Here is a 20,289-nt window from a genome sequence, read left to right as displayed (position 1 = left end):
GTTTCATTAAAATGATTGTGAAGGTATTGATAAGTGGAAACATCACAGAATATATTCAATACAGTTATGTAACATAAATTTGCTCTAAATAAACAGTGAGTATACCTGTGAATGTAAATTTCTATCAATAGCCATAGTTATGATTGTGTGCTTTCACAGAAAATCCCAGAAACCATCAAAACTACCTGACATTCCCCTCCAAAACAAACAAACAAAACTAACAAAAAAACCCCAAACAACAAAACAAAACAAAAAAACAAACCAACCCACACTTTATCTTTGCTTGCAGTAATCAAACTGAAAATTTGTACTAAAATATTCCATGAAAGACATTGACTATAGACAGAAAATTTTGAAGAATATTGAATTAAAATACATCCACTGTTTTGGGAATAAATAAAAAAAGAGAATAGAGAAAAATCTGTTTTCCATCTCTGTATAATTTAACCCAACAAAACAGATTTTTCTCTTACCTCGTATGTATCATATCATATCATAGCTTTAAGGATGCCTGTTGGCATTCTAAATATCTTAGCAAGCAAATACTTCCGTACAAAATGGAAGGTGAATCAAATCAGCTAACCATCTGATGCTATGGAAAATTTCTTTGAACAATGATAATAAGATTCCTCTTGCTGAACTTTTTGATAGTAAAATGATAGACACCTCTGCTGGGCTCCATCTGCAGCAAAAGGAGTGGCACTTCCAGAGAGCAGATCAACATAACAGAAGTTGGAAAATTGAATTGGAGAACCATGTTTCTACCTTTGCCTGTCATGTACTATTTGACTGTTGGGAGTTGGGCACCCTTAAATTGGTGTTAATGGTTGGTTAATTGGTTATTAGTGGTTGGATATTCAACAAAAATTCATTTTGGGTTTAGGTTTGGTGGGGGATTTCTGGATGATGTATGAGTTCTTTTTTTAATGGTTTCAGGAAGGTGACTAGTTTAGGACGCCATCCAAATTCTGGTGGACTTCAGACATTTTGGATGAGACCTAAGATGTTTGCTCTATATATCTGTTAATCTACTCTGTTTTCTTTCCAACAGTCCCTGATGAAATACTGTCAAAATGAGGGTTTGTGCCACTCAAAGGGTTGTCCCTTTGAAAACTAAAAGCAATCACTGCACTGCTAGACATCTTTTAAAGATGAAATTCATTTGATGTTGTGGTACCTATAACCCTAACCCAGCCAGCAGTAAATACAGACTATTGAACATATGCTTTCCTGGCTAGCAGTCAGACTTCTTTAGCACAGACTTCTTTTATGCATACACTCCCTTTTGAGCTAATGGAATAGTGACAACATGTTTTCTAAAGAAAAACCTGTGTATGAGAAAATTGCTTAGACATGCATAATCTTTTTTCAAGAAGCTGTCAGGGATTTGTATTGATGCTTGATGGTATGTTATTAATGTGCTTACAAAAATAATTTAAAGGCATTAGAGCAGGGGTGTTTATACTATTTGTGGTAATATTACCATTGCTAATTACATTATATTGTAATACTTACTGATACAAATCAACCGCTGGCAATGACAGGATTAGTGTGGGATGGTATAACAAGCCAACATTTTAGACCTTTGAGTTCAGTTTGACATTATGTTGTTGAAAAGTGTTTTTCATCTTCTTGTTTAACGTGTGTGGAACATGTTTGCTATGCAAATTACTGCAAAGACAGCATTTTTCTATTGACTTCTGTTTTCACTTTAGGCCTGACCTTTGTAGAATAAGAAAAAAAATTGAAGAGATTGAAGACTATTTTGTTTGTTTAAAATGTTAAGTCATGTCTGTGAAGAAGCACAAATGGGAAGCGGTCATTTCTTTTTTTCTCAATATGGAGAGAATGGATAACGGTGGGATCAGTAGAGATCAGATATCTAAGGGTATGAATCAGCCCTTAACTGATTAGGTAAGCAAATGTGTTAATTGTATTATTATGTATGCAGTGGGTTAAATCTCAATACAACCCCTTCCTCTCTCTCTAATATTAACATCAGTGTGAGAACTGGGAAAAAATCTGTGGCATTCAGAGGAGAAAATAAGATTAGACTTACTAGAAACAAGGCATATGAATAATTGAATAGAAATGTCTGTAACAATGTAGGTTCTTTATGTAAATCTTGACAAACTATTTTTTTCAGTTTGTGAAAGTTACTAACACTGGGCTCAGTCAATCATATCCTAGGCATTGTAATCAAGGTAGCTTCTGAAGTTTCTTTCAAGCACTGCTTTGTTTCTTTGATATCCTGGTGCTCTTCACAAGGATTACTTTATTACCATTCTTTATAGAGAGAAAAATAAACTGATCACATCAATCTCCTTGTAATTTTCTTCTGACTCTAGTCAGAAGTTTACACTTACTTCTTTTGAATGACAACAGTATTTACTGGTACCCCTCCTCCTCAATGAGAGGGCTACTGCTCCCTTCTTCATAACACAGAATTGATGTGCTACCTATGCAAATCTTTATCAGAAAATCTCTCTATATATATTTATTCCCAGAATGGATTTGAGCTTACAGAATTCATGGGATTGGAGTCAAAGCATTAAAATGGGGAAAAAATGAGTAACCATAGTGCCAATTTCAAAGTTGAATCATACCCACTTTTGAGATTTTGGTAAAATGTAGCTTTTAATGACTAAGAGTCTTCCCACCATAATAGCATCCTCTTCTGAGGTGTAAAGGATTTTCTGAGGTGTAAAGGATTGTCCTTTGCAACATAATATATTCTCTGAGAGAAAGAGAAAATGAAGGAGGTATTTATTTATTGCTTTTAAAGAGAGATTCTACTCCACCTGCTTTTTTGTTTGTTTATGGAGTTTTTTGGCTTCTATGGTGGTTTTTTTTGTTTGGTTGGTTGTTTTGTTTTTGTTTTTAGCATACTGTCACATAGCATTTAGAAATCTCTGGAGAGTACAAAAAGTATGCTCTTTTTTTCCCTTTGCATATTGTTTGTTAACTTACTGTTACTGCTATTAAACCAGTCTCTCCCCTGGATGTTGCTGTGTGCTCATACAATTGACCTTTCTGTTGTTTCAGAACCTGAAGAGTTTCACAGTCATAAGAGATGATACATAAACTCTTATCCTCCACTTTTTTCAAAGTGTGTCCTCAGAACAGCTGCAGTGCAATGAACAGCAGTGCAAAGAGTCAGTCACTGTTGGTCAGGTAGTGGTTTGAATCTTTGATCTTTTTGACCTTAGTTACCAGTAAGTACTTGTGTTTTTAATAGATAAATCACATCTACTTTGAGCTAAATTGAAACCACAGATTTATTTCATATAGTCGTGATCCACACAAGCCTAAATAGTAGTCATCTGTTTCTCAGGAACCACACATTATTCTTTGTCTTATGACCCTGTCTTTCCTTTGCCCTTGAGATGAGGGTAGAAGACTTCACAGATCATAATTCTGGGCAACACTGAAGAAGCAAACAGCCACAATAGTTTGATACAGGATGATAATATAATCTTTTATGGCTGAAACCAGTTATAAACTCTCATGCTTAACAGTCAGTCCAGATCCATTTCAATCATAAAGATTTGCACTGTACTAGAAATATCAAGAGGTATTTAATTAATAATTGGCTGATGTTGTCCTTATGTGTGGATTGCACCTAGGTGTCTGTGTTCAAAATAAGAGAAGACTTCTGCTGGAATTATATATTCATACCTTACATATGATAAAGTTTTATACCTGTCAAAGATCAGCAGTACTTAGACATTACATAGACACTAAGTAGAAGAGAGCAATGAATTGACTGTAGAATATGAAAGGTGAACTTGCTATTATGTTTGCACTGTCTTTGCAGTGTTACTTCCTCCTTACATCTCATTTTAACCATTACTAGTCAAGTACCAGAGACTTATAGGTCTGTGAGGCAATAGTGACTAAGAGATGTGAATCTTATCAGTAAAATTTTTGGTAGTGTAGAGTATTATGTTACAAGTACAGAGGTGTGGGGGGATACACACTCTTTGGGAATCAAAACTGAATTATGAAGTCTCTTTTTGCTTTCTTCTGATGGGGTAGAATTTCTTTCATCTCCAAGACAATTTTGTTGCTAGATTTTTTGTATTCTGTATTCATTGCTAACAGCAGTATAGGGTAGATTGTATACTAGGTTTAAAAAAAAAAAAAAAGAAAAGAAAAGAAGCAGTGAAAATGTATTTTATTTCTTTGCCAAAATGTTCATTTGTCTTTCTGAAAACATACTTTCTTGCTCATGCAGGAAAATAATTGCATGTCATGTGAACCTTTTAGTTCTAACACTGACATTATATTCTTTACTTCTTTTTCATTCTTTTAAAAAAATTACAATTTGCCTTCTAAGGTTTTACTTCATCCTTTAGAAAGTTACTGTGCCTATGTGGTTTTTTTGTCAGTTTTGTTTCTGAAAACATACCGAATTGCTTATCTCTCTAACTGATGTAGTTGCTACTTTTACTTCCTGATGGTTTTTTCCTCTTCTGTGATGAGTAACCATCACCAAATATTATTTATTTAATATTTTTATGTGTATTTTCAAGTCCTGTAAATTACAGCATTTAAAAATAAAGGAAAGCTGTAGACAAAAGAGCGTCGAAGTCAATTTAAACCTGGCCAGCTGGCAAAGAAGAGAACCCAGGAAGTTGGCAAGGACTTAGTCTGGTGCTGCTTCTTCAATTAAATGTTTACTGTGGAGGTACTTTATATGTATATTAATGTGTCAAAGTGCAAATCAGTCCATCATCCTTATTTCTCCTTTCTGTCATCTGCTAGCTCTTTTATTTCTTCACTGTAATTAAAAGATCAGTAGTTCATTATGCTTGAATTCTTCATAAATGAAGGGAATTTTAAAGAATCTTCACAAATATTACAGTATCCTCACAGGAAGATATAATCCTGTGTAAGAATCCATGCAGAACTGTATCATTGCTAGACTGTATGCTGGTGCACTGCAGCTGCTCTCAGGCTCTCTAAATGAACAATTAAATGCTGTGCTGTTCTGTGAGTTCTCTCATATATATACATACTACTGTGCTGTTGAAGAGAAAAAATGAACAAAGGAAATTACCCTTGCTAAGGTCTATTAATGATCAACCATAAATGAGTCTCATAGTTTTTCCTAGGACATTGTTTTTAGCACTAACTGATTTGATAGATTATGGTGTATGTTTATTTTTATTTCTATGCAAGAGCCTCCCATAATATTTCAGTGGGAGAAAATTGAGAATTATAGTGGGGTAATGATGTTACTATATTACAGCCCAAACTACATTAAATTCTTTTGAATACAGAACTTTCTTGCTAGTTTGTGTTGTGTAGTTGTGTTTTTTAAAACTGTGTAATTATCATTTTCCTGAAATGAGTGACCAACAGTCAGCAAAATTAATTTATTGAGGCACACAAGTAATGATTTAATTTTATTCCTCTTAAGCACTGACATGTCAGACATATGTTACAGGTTTTGTGAGCCTCAGTAGGAGAAATGGGCATTGAACCTCAGTCCCTTAACTCCTTGTTTGCTGGGAAGGAGAAACAGGGTTGTTCAGAGTCCCTTATGTTTTGGTCTCACTTTCAGGGAGATTTGCCTGATTAGAAGGTTTGTGTACATGCATTTCAGTTGTGTGATTCAGATAGCTTCACTTCCACGGTCAATTGTGTAATTCAGAGAGCTTCATTTCACAGGCACTGTGCTACAACATCTGTTGGAACTGTTTGAAGAGACCAAAATTGAGTATTAGGTGTCCAGGTAGCCAAGGTTCTTCAGAATGGAGGTTTTACTTGTGAAACTGAGCTAAACTTTTGAGGATTACAAAGTGCAGCAGGCTTTCTTCCTCAAGCAAGGTTATGAATTCTAGTATCTGAATTTCTTAATATATGATCCTAATGGAAGAGGAAAAAAACTAAGAAGTTTGATTAATGGAAGAAGCCTAGAAAGAGCTATGTATGAGAACTGATCTCGGAGCTCTTAGGCTGGAAAAAACGTCCCATTAATTTTAGTGGGAGTTTTGACTGTGCAAGGACTTTCAAGTTCAAGTGCTTTCTTGTTCATTAAAGGATAGAAGGTAATTAGAAATAAAGCACAGAAAAGATTTTATATAGTATTGCTTTTGTCAGCTGAAAAAAATCCATATTATTGTAGGAGTTTTAGGCTAATCTTCTCTCTCCCTTTCTTGCATAAAATGATGACACAGTAGGTTGTTTTCATTACCTTAGAGGTCTGTGCTTCTATCTGTTCATTTTATTGGGAAAGAGCAATTGGCAAGTTTTTTCTCTGTTATCTTCATTGCTGTTGGATTGCAATCTCATCTTTGATGCTGACTTTGTCATTTCTCTCTTCCATCCAAACTGTTTAGCTCAAGATATTCCCATAATATTTTTGTTTGTAAATGTTGGATGATAAATGAAATAAAAAGCTAGTGTGCATTATGGCTGAAGGATTTTGCTGATGTCAGCTCATGAAATAGAGGAACAGTTGGAGAGAAAAAGATAAAACTGTACTAGAAAGAAATCTTGCATGTTTTATAATATCTTAAATTATGCTGACTTTTGAACAACTTTTAGGGAAGAAGCTATATATTCTTAAGACCTCTTGAATGCAACCCTGAAGTTTAAATGTATGGCAGTCATGAACCATTTCAGGAACCATGAATTTAGGTCATCATCTGATGGGAGTACTTTCTACACTGACCTCAGGTACAAAGGACTAATCTTCTGTTAGAACTTCATACTTTGTAATACTTAAAAATAAATTTAGTTTACTTGTTCCTTACAACTACTTTTCTTCCTCTCTTCCATATCAAACCCTTTTTTTCCTCATCCTCTAGCTGTAATTTATTTGTGTGAAGAGTATGGTCCAAGTTTAATTCCAGTTGGAACTGCCTCTGGAAGGCTGAGAGCAGGAATTTCTTTCTGTGCTGATGGGCACAGGGAAGCTGTAAAAGATGGCTGGGGATCCAGAGAAGCTATTGTGAAGCTGTTGCTTCCCTGGTTCTCTTTGCTGTTCCTCCAATACACAGTGATCTTAATCATTTCCAAAAGCAAGGAAAACTGAGAAAGATATATTTCACTTCTGATGTGGCAGTAGTCTGCTTTTTGTAGAAAAAAGGCATTGTATTTTATGATGCCATGAATTTGTCTTTTCAATCTGCAAATTGTTACACGAATGAGATGTTATTCCTGATCATTCCTGTTTTATTTTGATAGTCTCCCCAAGCTTTCAACTAGCAAAGGGGATGGGGGAAACATTTATTATTTGTTGTGATGGAAATCTGTCTTATGATTCCTTTCCAGTTATTTTCAGGTAACTACTTACTATTTCTGCAAAGTGACTTATTTCAGTAAAGGTAACTTTCTAACAACTAAGGAGGTATTAGGTGATATGGACTCTGATTGCAAGAACTCATCAATTTATCAAAGTGGATAAAACTGTGCAATATACATTCTAAAAAGAGAATTTGGTCCACAGGGGCTCCTTTTTTGCTTTTTTTACCAGTTTAATTCTATTGCCTCTAGGTGAATTGCTCTTCGTTTGTACTCCTGTAAATGAGGGAAACAATCATAGGTAAAGGAGATACAGGCATTTTCAGTGGTTTTACCTTACTGTTAAGCTACCCTTAATAATATCTATGGATTATGTAAGTACCTTTTCATTCAGAGTGTAAGACTAAGTAACATTTCTGCTTGCTTAAGACGAAAACCATTTCTGATTGTTTAAAGTATTTTAATTTGGGGATTTTTTGGGTTTTTTTCTTTTTTTTTTTCTTTTTAATTTTAGATGACAAAGAAGGGACTTCCTGAACTTAGCTGAAAATGTGACTTCAGGTATCAGAGGAGAATACTTTTGCTAGATAAAATACTTAGAATGACTTTTTGCTTTCAAGGGGATTTCTTGGAAAAGCTTTCAAAACTGTGATACAATTCTCAAAGAACATAGAGCTTGTGTAAAATATCCGAGGTGCCTGTTGGGAGTACTTTGGAAGAGACATGTGTTTTCCATTGCAAGTAAAAGTACTATTTGATGTAAAGTTTTCTGAGGATTTTGCTCACTATACAGTGGTAAAGGAGCAGATAAACTATTCTGTACAGAATACTAATGTTCTTTCTGAATACGGTGCTTGCTTGCTTGCAATTTGGGCATATTACTCTACAGAGAATGGATTTGAAATTGTCTGACTTCCCAAAAACATTACTCTTAATGTAATGTTCTCTCTCTGGGAAGCTTTCGTTTCTCAAATAAAACAGAACAGTGCAAAGGCCTGGTACTGGGTTGATACCTTACTGTCTGTCCTTCCAAATGCATGTGTTGCTCTAGCTTAGATAGTTCAGATAGTTCAGTTCATGAACTTAGATAGTTCAGTTCATGGTCCTATTCTTCTGTCAACTCAGTTTGTCTAGGAGTAAGCAGATTTGACAGTACTTTGACGGTACAAACTTGGTAACCTACCTAACTTTCCCTCCACAGTTCTCTTACAGTCACATATGCACAGAGTCTTTATGACTCTAGTCCTCGGAGATGTGATATTTTGGGGTGTCTGAGTATTATACTCAGGAGGGAACCTGAAGTCGTACATAGTGCTATTTATATTCAGCAGTTAGTAACAGAGCATGAACATCCATTAATGCTCCCACATTAAACACAGCTTTAACTGCAGTTTTAAAGATATGATGGTTTTGCTTTTTAGAGTCTTGAGGTTGATTAATAATATCTTAATAAAAAGCTTAATAGTGCATTAACCTAAAAAAAAAGAGAAAAGTTTCTTCTTATCATGAGTCAACTTGGTAATTGACTAAACAGAACAATAAAAACCCTCTGAAAATCTGTTGTCTGACTGCAACAAAATGTTATACAATCAGCCTTCAGAAACCACTGATGTTTGATATAGCATTTTAAATGTTAGCACCCATGTGTTTGGTAACACTAGGCTATGGCCTCTGAAGTTTGTGAACCCTCATAAAAAGTTATTTATCTGTCTTCAGTAGAAATTTGCTCACATTTTGCTTTCTATATTACCAATATTGGGCCACTGGGGAGGTGGGTAATCTGAAGATCTGTAGCAAGAATGACACATCTTTTTATTTAAATATTATTGCTTTTTAGGCACTGAATTTTGGAGATATGCCGAAGTACTTGTGGGAGATTTGGGTACCTGACAAACCATGGGTGGTAAGATATCAGATCCACTAAAATAAATAAACATTTAATTTTTGAGATAGGTATTTTGGGCCCTGCTGTCACTGGAGTCAATGGGCAAAATTCCTGCAGGGCTCATAAGAAGTGCATTACTTGCAAATCTATGCAAGGGTGTTTTCATTCTTTTCAATGTTGTCACACTGGTGTAAAGTTGAAATAATGCCTGTAGTGAACTAGAACTCTGCAGTAGCATCTGACAGGGCGAAGAGAGAATTGCTCATCTGAAGTTTATAAGACCAGTTCTCTTTTCTTTACTCAGACAAGTAACCACAAGCAAGTGGTTACTTATTGCCTCTCAGCACAGTTAGTGGTTCACAGATGGACCTACTGAATAGTACCTTTCTCCAGGCATCCTCTTGAAAGTCTTGTTTAGCACTTGCACTCAACTCCAACCCAGTAAGCCAAGGAACATAACAATCACCTTTTGAGCACCATGTGGACTTCTCAGAAAATGAGTCTGGCAGATGCTGTTTGTCCTCCACTATCAGAGTCAGTAATCAGAGAAGAACTAGAGTTCAGTGCTCTGATTTCTAAAGCCCTGCATTAAGGAGGAACCATGGTCTATTCAGATGGGTACTTTCTTTGCTGTGCAGAACTCCAGTCCAATCTGTCGGTTTCCACACTGGATTTTTGTGTGAAATACAAGAATGTAGAATCTGTCTGTACGTTTTAAAGAGAGTCTCTCCAAAATTAATACCATGTAGAAGTTAAGAAATTCCAATTGTTTTAAAGGTTGGAAGTAATAAATGCAATTTAAATTTAGTTGCATTTTATGATAAATTTAGTCACATTTGTTAAACTATTCAAACTATAAAATTACACTAAAATGTTGTTTCCTTTATAATATAGGCCTCATTCCCCAAAACTAAACACTTTTTAGCAATGTTTTCCAGCTGCATCAGAAGAAAATTTCCTGAAAACTGGAGTTTCCAGTATCAGTTATTAAATTTAAAACTACATTTTCTAACTACCTACTGGGTGTTTGAATTTTTAGACTTAGTAGAATATTTTAGCTTCAGTGTAGGCATTTCAGAGATAAGGGCATTGTTTTTAATTTTTAATGTGAAAAATATTCTGAATAAACTTTGTTGAATCTCTATAAGTGTACTATAAAATTGATACAGATTAAAAAAATCTAGATATCTATCTATCTCCTTTCTAAAGGTAGAGAATGTGGTGGTTATAAATTAATTCATTGCCACAATAATTTTGAAGGAAATTTGCAGGGAAAAACAGGCATTATACTGAATTGAGACTAGGTAATTTAAAGTGAACACAGTAAAAAGTGGAATTCACAGTTGGACTAGATAATCACAGTAGGTGCTTTCCAAATGAAATATTTTATTCCATTCTGTTCAGCTCCAGACACTAGAAATCTAGGTGTCTAAAGGTATATATAAATTCTTATTATGGCAATAGAGATGGACAACATTGAGGTGGATTCAGGCAATAGAATACCATATGAGACTAAATGTGCACATACGTTCTTAGCTCACCTTTGGTATATCTTTTTTTTTGTGTAAGTGCTGAGTACAATGTTTCATCACAAACTGTCAAATCTTTTATTTTATTGTATATTTATTTTAAAATAAAAAATCCTGGGATACTTTTTTATTTAAGTCTGTAAGAACAATATATATGTAATCCTTCATGGCTGAGTCCACTTTTTAAGAGAAAGTATATTATTCTATATATCACATTGCAAAAGCTAGTCTTTTAAGAGTTATACATGTTAGGGAAAGGTTTTTTAGGAAGTTGGATGTTACTTGTTAGAAAGTAAGTTCTAAAGTAACTAAACAGGAAGAAAGTTCTAAGCTTTTAAGCTAATTTATGGAAGATTCTATGGAAGTGTCTCAGCCTTTCCCTAAGAATTGTTGCTCTTTGTCAGACTAATTTTTTTCAGCTGGGTTCAGTACTTAAAGAGATTTAAACAAAAGGATAAAGTATTTCCCGTGCTTGTTCTAGTTTTAAAAAATTTAAAAATTAATTCTCTTTACCATCTAATAGTGGGCATGGAAAACCTTTTTTTATGGCTGACAACTAGCTGGCTAATCAGTTTAATTAAAGGTTCTTTTTTGTACCTGTGAATATTAGGATTTGAAAAAATCCTCTAACCTGTTACTTATTGAAAACATTTTAGGTATTTTAATTTGTTTTTATGATTTTTATATTGATAGATGTTCATAGTCTAAGAAATAACTATGTTGATGATCTGGAGAGTGAATGAGGACTGCACATTTTGCAGTGCATTACTGAGTATGAATAAAGTTGTATTCTTGCTTTTTTTAAAGACAGCTGAATTACATGTGAGTACTTTGCACATCTAAATAGCAATTACACAGCCTCTTTCAAAAGGATTCTTGGCAAAGCAAATCTCCATTAACATTGTGTGTAACAGAATCAAAAAACCCTCTTAAAACAAGTTTCAGACCTAATGGATTTTCTATTTCTTGAAGTTCAGTTTTAGTCATTGCCTTTAATGTTGGTGGTATCTGGACCTAAATATTAGATGCTGAAGCTCTTAGGTAAATGTCTCATACCTGATAAGCTGCAGTGAAGGCTGCATGATTTTATGGGGGAACTGGGCTGAGGTGGGATGGATGCAAGAATGGAAACACAGCATTCAGTGATGAATAATCGAAAATGTATTTAGAGTGTGGGAGAGATGAAAGCATGTGGATAGCAATTTGTCTTTTAAGAAGCCTGTTCTACAACACAAACACGTCCACGCACACACACACACACACACACACATACACACACAGACACACAGATACTAGTTGAAGCTGCATTTCCTTCAGCCCAATTCAGACCAGCATGCAGGGGCACAGAACACACACTCCAACTGCACACCCTGTCTGGGTCCTGGTTGTCAGCCGGACTCGTGTGTGCATGGTTCAGGCTCAGCCTTCTGTGAGATGCTGCATGCTCATGGATGCGTCCACTCATGAGGAGTTATTGTCTTAATTCTTTATGGATTTATAAATCATAGTGTTGGCAGAAGGCACTCTAAGCCAAACTAGTCATGTGGCCTCACTAGTTACATAGCCTCAGGCCACTTTCCTTGATATCATCCAACCATAAGGCCAACTAGCAGTGGTCACTGAGGTTTCTATCACTCTGGTCTCCCAGCCTGCCTGAACCAAATGTGTTACAGAAGTGTGAAGTCAGCAACAATTACATAATAGAGTTTAGCTAGTGCAGCTTTTTTCTACATCTCATACTAGGCTAATTTTGTTACTTGCAGATGGGCATATGTAGTCATGGTTCCGTTTTCTGAGCAATGCTTTTGAGTAGACTCTTATCTTCTGACATGTGATCAAAATGATCCCTTCTAGGAATATAATGATACTTTGGCATTGACAGCATTAACATCTGTTCCTTGGGGGTAGAAACACCACCTCCCACCCCAACACATTAACACACAAATCTGGGAGTATGCATGTATAGGAGGGAGAAAAAAAATATAGAATGATCAAAAGGAGAGGGAAGATTTGAGCATGATTATCAGCCCAAATCTTGTGGCTGAGCTTGACCTAAGAATCTTTCTTTGAGAGAGGAAAGAGATGCAAAGCTGTAGGAAATGTGCTAAGGTTAAAGAAAAGAATCTGAGACTGTTCAAATATCTCATTTGGCTATGTTCCACATAAATGACTTGATTTCCAAACAGTAGATTGTGGAGGAATATTTGTTTCCCTGTAAAAAGAAAAAAAAAAAGAAAAAAAAAAAGGACTTTTTCTCTGCTCCTCAAACTACATGACAATAAGTACTTGAGTCAGGATTCTGAGAAGTGGAATGTTCTGCACAATTTTTGGAGTCTGCATATAGAGATATTGTTATTAACCCTGGCAGAAGTTTTCACAGTTTTTGTTTTACTCTGATCATAACTCTTTGTTCCTATTAACTAGTAAAAGAAGTATCTTAGCTTGGATGTAGTTCAGGAATATTGGACAAACACTAATCTTCTTTGTAATTAGATTTTATTATGTCTTTGTTTTCAAAAGTAAGCTTCTATGCAGTTTAGAACTATCGTGAAAATTAATTGTGAAACAGCTCTTTCTATATAGATGCTGGTCAATGAGGTAGTGCTCTTGTATCTCAAATGTGCTTGAAGTGAAACTGAGCAACCTCAGGTTTATATAAAAATAAATGTTTACATATATATCTTGACTTCATTTCTCTCCCTAAGTAGTAGCATGCAATGTACAATTCTCATTTTTGATTTGCCCCCCTTGGTGCCTGAACCTCCCCTTAGGGATTCCAACTGTTTTCCTCTCCTGCTGTAATTGAAATGAAACTTGTTGCAGCCTGTAATTGGTAGTGAATCTAACCATCTATGTGTTTTATATGAGACAGATGCACAGCAGAAGCACGTGAAGTGGCATATGGAAAAGCAAGTGCCCTACTGGGGCAAAGACAGATCCATTCTTGTTTTGTTAAACAATATTCCAATACTTTGATCAACTAGTTCACCTACATTTTAGTAAGTTAAGAGATATTTGTAGAAAATTTGGAGTATATGCAATTTATTAATTTAAATGGTTAGGCCATATCTTTCTGTCCTTATGAAGACCTGTGCTTCCAGACTGCTCTTACATATTTGCTTTGCCTGCTCTTTTCTCTTGAGATGTTAAAGAAAAGTATTCTAGTTTCTGTCTCAGTGTTGTTATGACAGATGTAATGGCTCATAAGAGAATGTAAATCTAGATGTTCTCTCTCACCCTTGTTTTGGCATCTAGTGCAAATCATAATCTTGTATAAAGAGTGCATCTTTTTGTCTCTGGGTGAAGACATTTGCTAAGAATCTGCCATTGGAAGCAGGATGCTGCTGTCTGTCAGTATTCCAATATATTCCTGTTTTTCTTTCTCTCTTTAGTCATATAATTAGTCATATAATTTTATTCTTAGTGAATAAAATAATAAGATGTTTCTAAGTATTATCCTATACCTTCCCTCCTCCTGTTCTCTCTCTGTCAGTTTCTAGCGTATAAGGGAAAAGAGCACCAGACACAAATTTTTATATTTAAGTAATATCTTAATATTTTAAGATGTGGGGTATTTTTTTTCCCCTCTGTTGAAGATCTACTCTAGTTTCTACACTAGAAAGGTTAGCTAGTTTAAATAACATTCTTCTACCTCTAGCTTCTCTTTGTGACTCAAGACACTGTAATTAAATATAGAACTAAAGAGAAGTTGTAAGTTAATAATAACTTTGTTGGCTGCTGGATTTCTTGAGATATTTTGAGGCATATTTCCTTAGCAGAAATAATCTAATAGTCCCCTGTGTGGATTTCCTCATATCTGGTTTTGAAAGGAGCCTCACATATTCCTTCCAGTGCTACTGATAACAAGGTGTTATCAGCACATCTGAGTTAGACAGACTAAGACTTTGAGGAATTGCGTCTGTAACTAAGACTGAAGACCTAGCTTAAGTTAAAAATCACACTTATTCTGTACTGTTTCTGACTCTAAATATGGTTGCCCTGTGTAAAGTTCAGCAGGATTTCTCCTGGGATAGGAAAGTTCCTTTAGGTATATCTAAATATTAGCTTTCTGGTGAATAGTTATTAAGAGATTTGGAGGAAAGGTAGTTATTCTGTAACTCCTCAGATAATACCTGGTTTCTCAGGGATCTGAGAAAAAATAAAGGAGGAATTAACTTCTTTATTCACAATCACGATGGAGACTATTCTCATTAAATATTTATCCATCATGGAGGCGGAAGAGAGTAGAGTAATCAAACAGTTGATGTTAATTTAAGTGTCAAACCACAATTAGAAAAAACATCCTTGCAATCAAATTTTATTGTGGTTTCCCAGTCTGTGCTCTGAAAATATCCTTCACTCAGGGATTTCTACTCTGAAGGAAGAGAGGAGAGTATGATATGGGTTTGACTCAAATTTCCTGAACTTTTTCCTCTTTCTGAAAATGCCATAAACTTTCTGTGACTCAGTAATCCCTTTATAAGGTTAACTTGAGGCTGTCAGTTATTTCTTGCAAATAGATTTTCCTCAAACTTTATCAGCCTCTACTGTGAAAGCCACTAGTTGCACTTTCTGTCTGACCTTAGTGAAACCAATACAAGTAACAGCAAAGGCAGAAGTCGATGTGGCTTTTTAAGTGGTTCTGGTGGTTGTTGTTGCTTTTTAACATCGCTGGTTCCTTTGGTTTTGGGGTGATGAAGCTTATACACAACATAGTTGTTTTTTGATGCTATTTCAACATCATCTCATACTGTTTTTGTTAGATTATTTGTCTGATACTATTTCTAATAGCATCATCAGAACACTTTGAGTAGTTAAATATAGTTCTAATATTCAAATGTATAGTGTTTAAACAGATTACCTTTGACCTATGATTATCTTTTCTGTGTATTACAGAGAAAAAAGTGATTATCAGTTGAAATATTACAAAAAATTGAAAAATACTAAATATATCAAGGCTAGGCATGTGATTATTCTTAATAGGTTTACTATATACATGGAGTACTATCTATCATCATGAAGATGGAAGAGAGCTCCAGAGGTCATTTGATACAACATCCTGTCCAAAGAGTGATAATTTAAATCAGGTCGTTCAGGGCCTTGTCTTGTCAAGTTTTGAATATCTCTAAAGCTTACCACAGACTTGCTGGGCAGCCTGTTCTACTTGGGAATTTTTTTTCCTTCATACCAAATTAGCATTTCCTTGTTGCAACTTGTATCTGTTGCTTCTCATCCTGTCACTGTGCAAAAAGAGTTTGGCTCCATATTCTCCAGACCTTTCTGTTAAGTGGCTAAAACTGCAATAACTTTCGGATCTTGCCAGTGAGTACATGCAGTTCTCATAGGCCATCTTCATACTTTCTGATCTTCTGGCCAGCTTTGTGACCCTTTGCTGGACTTGGTGATGAAGTTTTTACTAATATGCAATCAAAATCTCCACTAGAGCAACTGGAGGCCATTTGCTCTTGTCCTATATTTTGTTGCTTGGGAAAAGAGACTGACACGCTGAACAGAAAAGAATTACTGACTCCTAGAGCTTTCTAGCTGCATTTTACTGTTGCAGTTTGTTCTTTGTTTAAAGACACACTGCTGACTCATGCTGAAATGGTTGCTCACCAGGATCAACAGGTATTTTGCTGCAAAGCTTGTTTCTGTCTAATTGGCCCCCAGCCTGCATTGCTGCATGGGGTTATTCCCTCCTGTGCCAGGGTTCTGTTTGCCATTGCTGCACTTGATGTACCTGTTGCCAATTTATCCAGCTTGTCAATTCCCTCTGAATAGAAGCCCAGACTTCCAGCATGCAGAGTGCTTGCCCCAGCTTGGTGTCATCTGTAAAGTTACAAAGGATGCCTTCTGCCTCGTGATCCAGCTTATTAATGAAGGCATCAGCTGCAAAGGCATCATTGGCTGCATTATCCACCCCTATAAACAAGCTGCCCATTGGAACCATTTGAAACTGCAAGTCCAAGCAATTTTTCCAGGCACCTGGGAGTCCATCCATTCAAACCCCCAGTTTTCTAAAAGAGACTTAATTTCCTCTTCTTGATCAATCAGTCTTTATCAGACACTTATCACTGCACCCACCCTGATACGGTTGGTCACCTGTTCCAGTGCAAATATATTGACGTATATGTTTAACGTGTGTATACAAAATATCTACGCACATATTTAGTGTCTACCCATGCTTAAATACTGTATGCAAGTTCACCAAGAGAACAGACGCTTTATGTATATTGTTCTGCATTTGTGCACAGCAGGAGAAAGAAGAGAATGTAAGAAACTTCTCTAAAATACTGAATAATTATCTTTTTGATTTGTCATATTGCCTTCAGCTTTTTATCTCCTACATGCTTTGCTGGCACTCTTATCTTTCAGTCTGATTTTTCAAATGATACAATATGTTTTTGTTTTTTTGAACATCATTGAAATGAGAAACAAAAAAACAGTCATACATATGCCTGGCCAGTTTGATGCTGATGATTAATTCTTCTTGTAAAGAAGGTGTTGAAATGTTTTGAAAAGGCTGGTCCTGTATAGGGGTTCAAAACACAAGAGTTTAAGAGATACAGTGTTCATGTTCTTTTCTTCTAGAACTCTAATCATATATGAAATAAATTTTAAAAATCATCAGCATATAGTATTCTAAACACATTTGAAATATAGTACTGAATTGTGTTATCAAAAAAGATGTTTTTGCATACTCCCACAGATTTATTTTCTTTAAAAGCTATTTTCCTTGGGGGAAAAGAAGAAGATAATTTTCATGTATTTGAATATTTTAAGGAAGATATAGCTATTATTTCATGTTTCAAGATGACAATCTTTTCTGGTAAGGGGGAGTGCCACAAAGGTTGTCTATGTGAGGTTTTTTGATACTCTATTTATATGAGAAGTCTCTTTGATATTCCTGGTTTTATATCACTGTTTGTGCTAAACCACTGCTTATGTAGGTGGGAGATACAAGGAAGTATTCATGCAAATACTTCACAAGTTTTCTTCACCTGTCCTTTACCTACTAAAATAAATTTACTTTCCATGCTGAAGGAAATGCTTTCAGTTATATTTTTTTGTGGAGAAAGAGAGAATTAAAAAGAACATTATGTTCTATAATTCAGAGATTTTATGATCTAGTGTTAAATGCAAAGGTGAACTAGGATTAAAATAGACTACAAGTCTGATTGATGATAATATCAATTTTAATCTTTTTTTTTGGGGGGGAGGTGCATTTCCTTTGATTGAAGATTCTGTGTTACAAAAATAATAGGGTTTTTTTCTGGTTTTTTTTTCTGTTGATGTTTACCTGAGATGTTGTTTAAGTATCCTGCCTCAAATGCTTCTAAATACTTTTTTTATTAGAGAACATGCAGGATGCTTTATAGCATCTTAAATGTTAGCACACCCCATGTTTAGACAATAGATTGAAACCTTAATACTTCACTGCCTGAAACTGGAGCTTAAATATCTATATTATGGATACCTAACTTTGAGTGCCTGAACCTGAAGTTGCAACACATCCTTGACATTCATCCTGTTTGTTTTGTTTGTTGGTTGTTTTTTTTCGGTGTGTGGTTTGGGTTCTTGTTGTTGCTTTTTCCGAATCATATCCAGAGAATTTGTTAAAGAACCTTGGGAAAACTCTACTCACAGAGGTTGAAGTGGTGTATGGATTGCCTGTAGTATTTGTGTATCTTTTTTTGTGCCATGTGACATCAGATTATGTTCTCAGACCTGTAAAAAAAGAGCCCACATGGTTGTCACTGAGGGCAGAATTTTATAAGGTTTCAAATGCAGATATTGAATAGGGACATTAAATGCCAGTAGACTCGCAAGAGAGTCTTGTGGGGATAAACAGAGGAGATATATAAAATGTAATTCAACACCATTTTTGTCAATGACTGAAGAACCATAGATAAGGATAACTTTATCGTCATTAAAGTAAGCAGACATCTGCCACTGACCTTCATAATGCTTATGGATTTTACCACTCTGTGTAACTGAACTGGAAGTTGGCCAAGTATGTACCAGTGATTCTTCTCATCAGTAGAAATTCTAGGTAAAAGGTTTGCTACTATTCCCTTCATCAGGGTGAGATACATAGACATTACTTAAGACCTTTAAAAAGTTTTTCTTATTTGTGATGATTCACCTGTTTTGAGCAGAGTGGGATAAAACATTTGTAGAGACTTTAGTAGCCTCTGAGTATCGAAAATATGAATAAGAAAGAGTTTTCAATTTTTTTGCATACAATATGTATCAGACTAATTGTTTCTGATTTAGGATTAGTGAGGCTTCATGGATAGGAATAAAGTGGATAAGCAGTCACTGATCTTTTGTAGTAAAGAAATGGAAAGTATTTTATTCTGAAATGTTTCAACAGTCTTGAGTCTTTGAAATCAATTTTCTGGGTTTAATACAGTGCTGTTTCAAGTTGTCATATTCCTTATATATTGCACCACTGTAAACCCTCACATCGTAGGCCTTCCTTTAAAAGATTGGGTGTATATGCTTGGGTATGTGAATGTAGCAATCAGGAAATAGCAAAAAGTGAAATGGCTGTTACTGTATGTTCTTCAGCATTACAATGTACTGCAGATCCCAGGGATTTATTACAAGAGTGGGTTGTTGATTTTGGCTCAGAGAGGTTTTTTATTATTTTTATTTTGTTTGTGTGTTTTTTTCTTTGTTTTTCTTCTTCAGATGATCTTCACTCAGCGGTTTTTTATTTTACCCTTCCATTGTCAGAAACAGAACATCCATTAATAACTGCCTAAATACTTCCTTAACAATGGGTAAAAGAAATCATTACATTTTGCTTCATACTCTCTCTGTTTCTCCTCTTCCCAAAAGCCAACCTGACCTCTACCAACTTCTGTTAGGTTCAGAATCAGAGGCTTTACAAAGATGAAAGCTGCCAAGTATATTGGCTAGCCATTCATTTGTACACTTTATAGAACGGTCCCTCAGCCTCAGTTTTTAATTTGGTGCTTTAGATGAAATCCTATTTGGGGAAATCAATGAGAAGTTAACCAAAGTCTAGGCAGCTGCAGTAGAAGTTAGAAGTCGACAGCTTTGATTGCATGCCAAACTGACATCTAGGTTTAGTTTTTCTGTTTTACTTATTCCTCATTCTCCAACCTTTTGCCGTATCACATAACATTATTCTATGAAGCTTTTTTACTGGGAGGGGAGAATTAGTATGCTTAACAGAGCATTGCTTGTTACCTTATACTGTAATTTTACAAAGATAGAAATATCAAATTAAAAAATACAGCAAAAATAGATATTTAACAATATCTGAGAAGTTTACAGCTTTTATGTTCCTCTGATGCCCTTCAATGCTATTGATTTAAACGAAGCTATTGATTAAGTCATATCATTGGTGGAAAGTAAAAGGCCAAAGATGAATTTATACAACACAAAAGGATACATGCAAAAATATATTATTCATATTCCCAGCATGTTTTCCACGTATTTTTTTACTTTTTTTGTGTTTTAAAATATTTAAAATCTTGATGAATTAATATGTCAGTTAAACTGAATGCTAGCAATGAAATTAAGACAGATTAAGTAACATGATGTAAATTTCCCTCTCCCATCTTAGTAATGGATTTAAATATATAA

The 20,289-nt window shown here is 35.1% G+C and overlaps 1 protein-coding gene across 5 annotated transcripts in view; it reads left to right on the top strand.

Moving 5' to 3' along the window:
* The window catches only part of PCDH9 (protocadherin 9), a 679,135-nt gene that overhangs the window by 285,382 nt on the left and 373,464 nt on the right, over positions 1-20,289 (top strand). For 3 of the 5 annotated variants that reach the window (XM_032680711.1, XM_032680709.1, XM_032680714.1), the window contains exon 3: positions 9,092-9,157. The exons of the other annotated variants lie outside the window; for them this stretch is intronic. In XM_032680711.1, the coding sequence (XP_032536602.1) occupies positions 9,092-9,157 (66 nt within the window). The remainder of the gene's footprint in view (positions 1-9,091; positions 9,158-20,289) is intronic. 5 annotated transcript variants of the gene reach the window in all.

Source organism: Chiroxiphia lanceolata, chromosome 2 (genome assembly GCF_009829145.1).
Source record: "Chiroxiphia lanceolata isolate bChiLan1 chromosome 2, bChiLan1.pri, whole genome shotgun sequence".
NCBI classification, from domain to species: domain Eukaryota; kingdom Metazoa; phylum Chordata; class Aves; order Passeriformes; family Pipridae; genus Chiroxiphia; species Chiroxiphia lanceolata.
The sequence above is the reverse complement of the archived record's forward strand: the minus strand, read 5'-3'. Positions and strand labels throughout refer to the sequence as shown.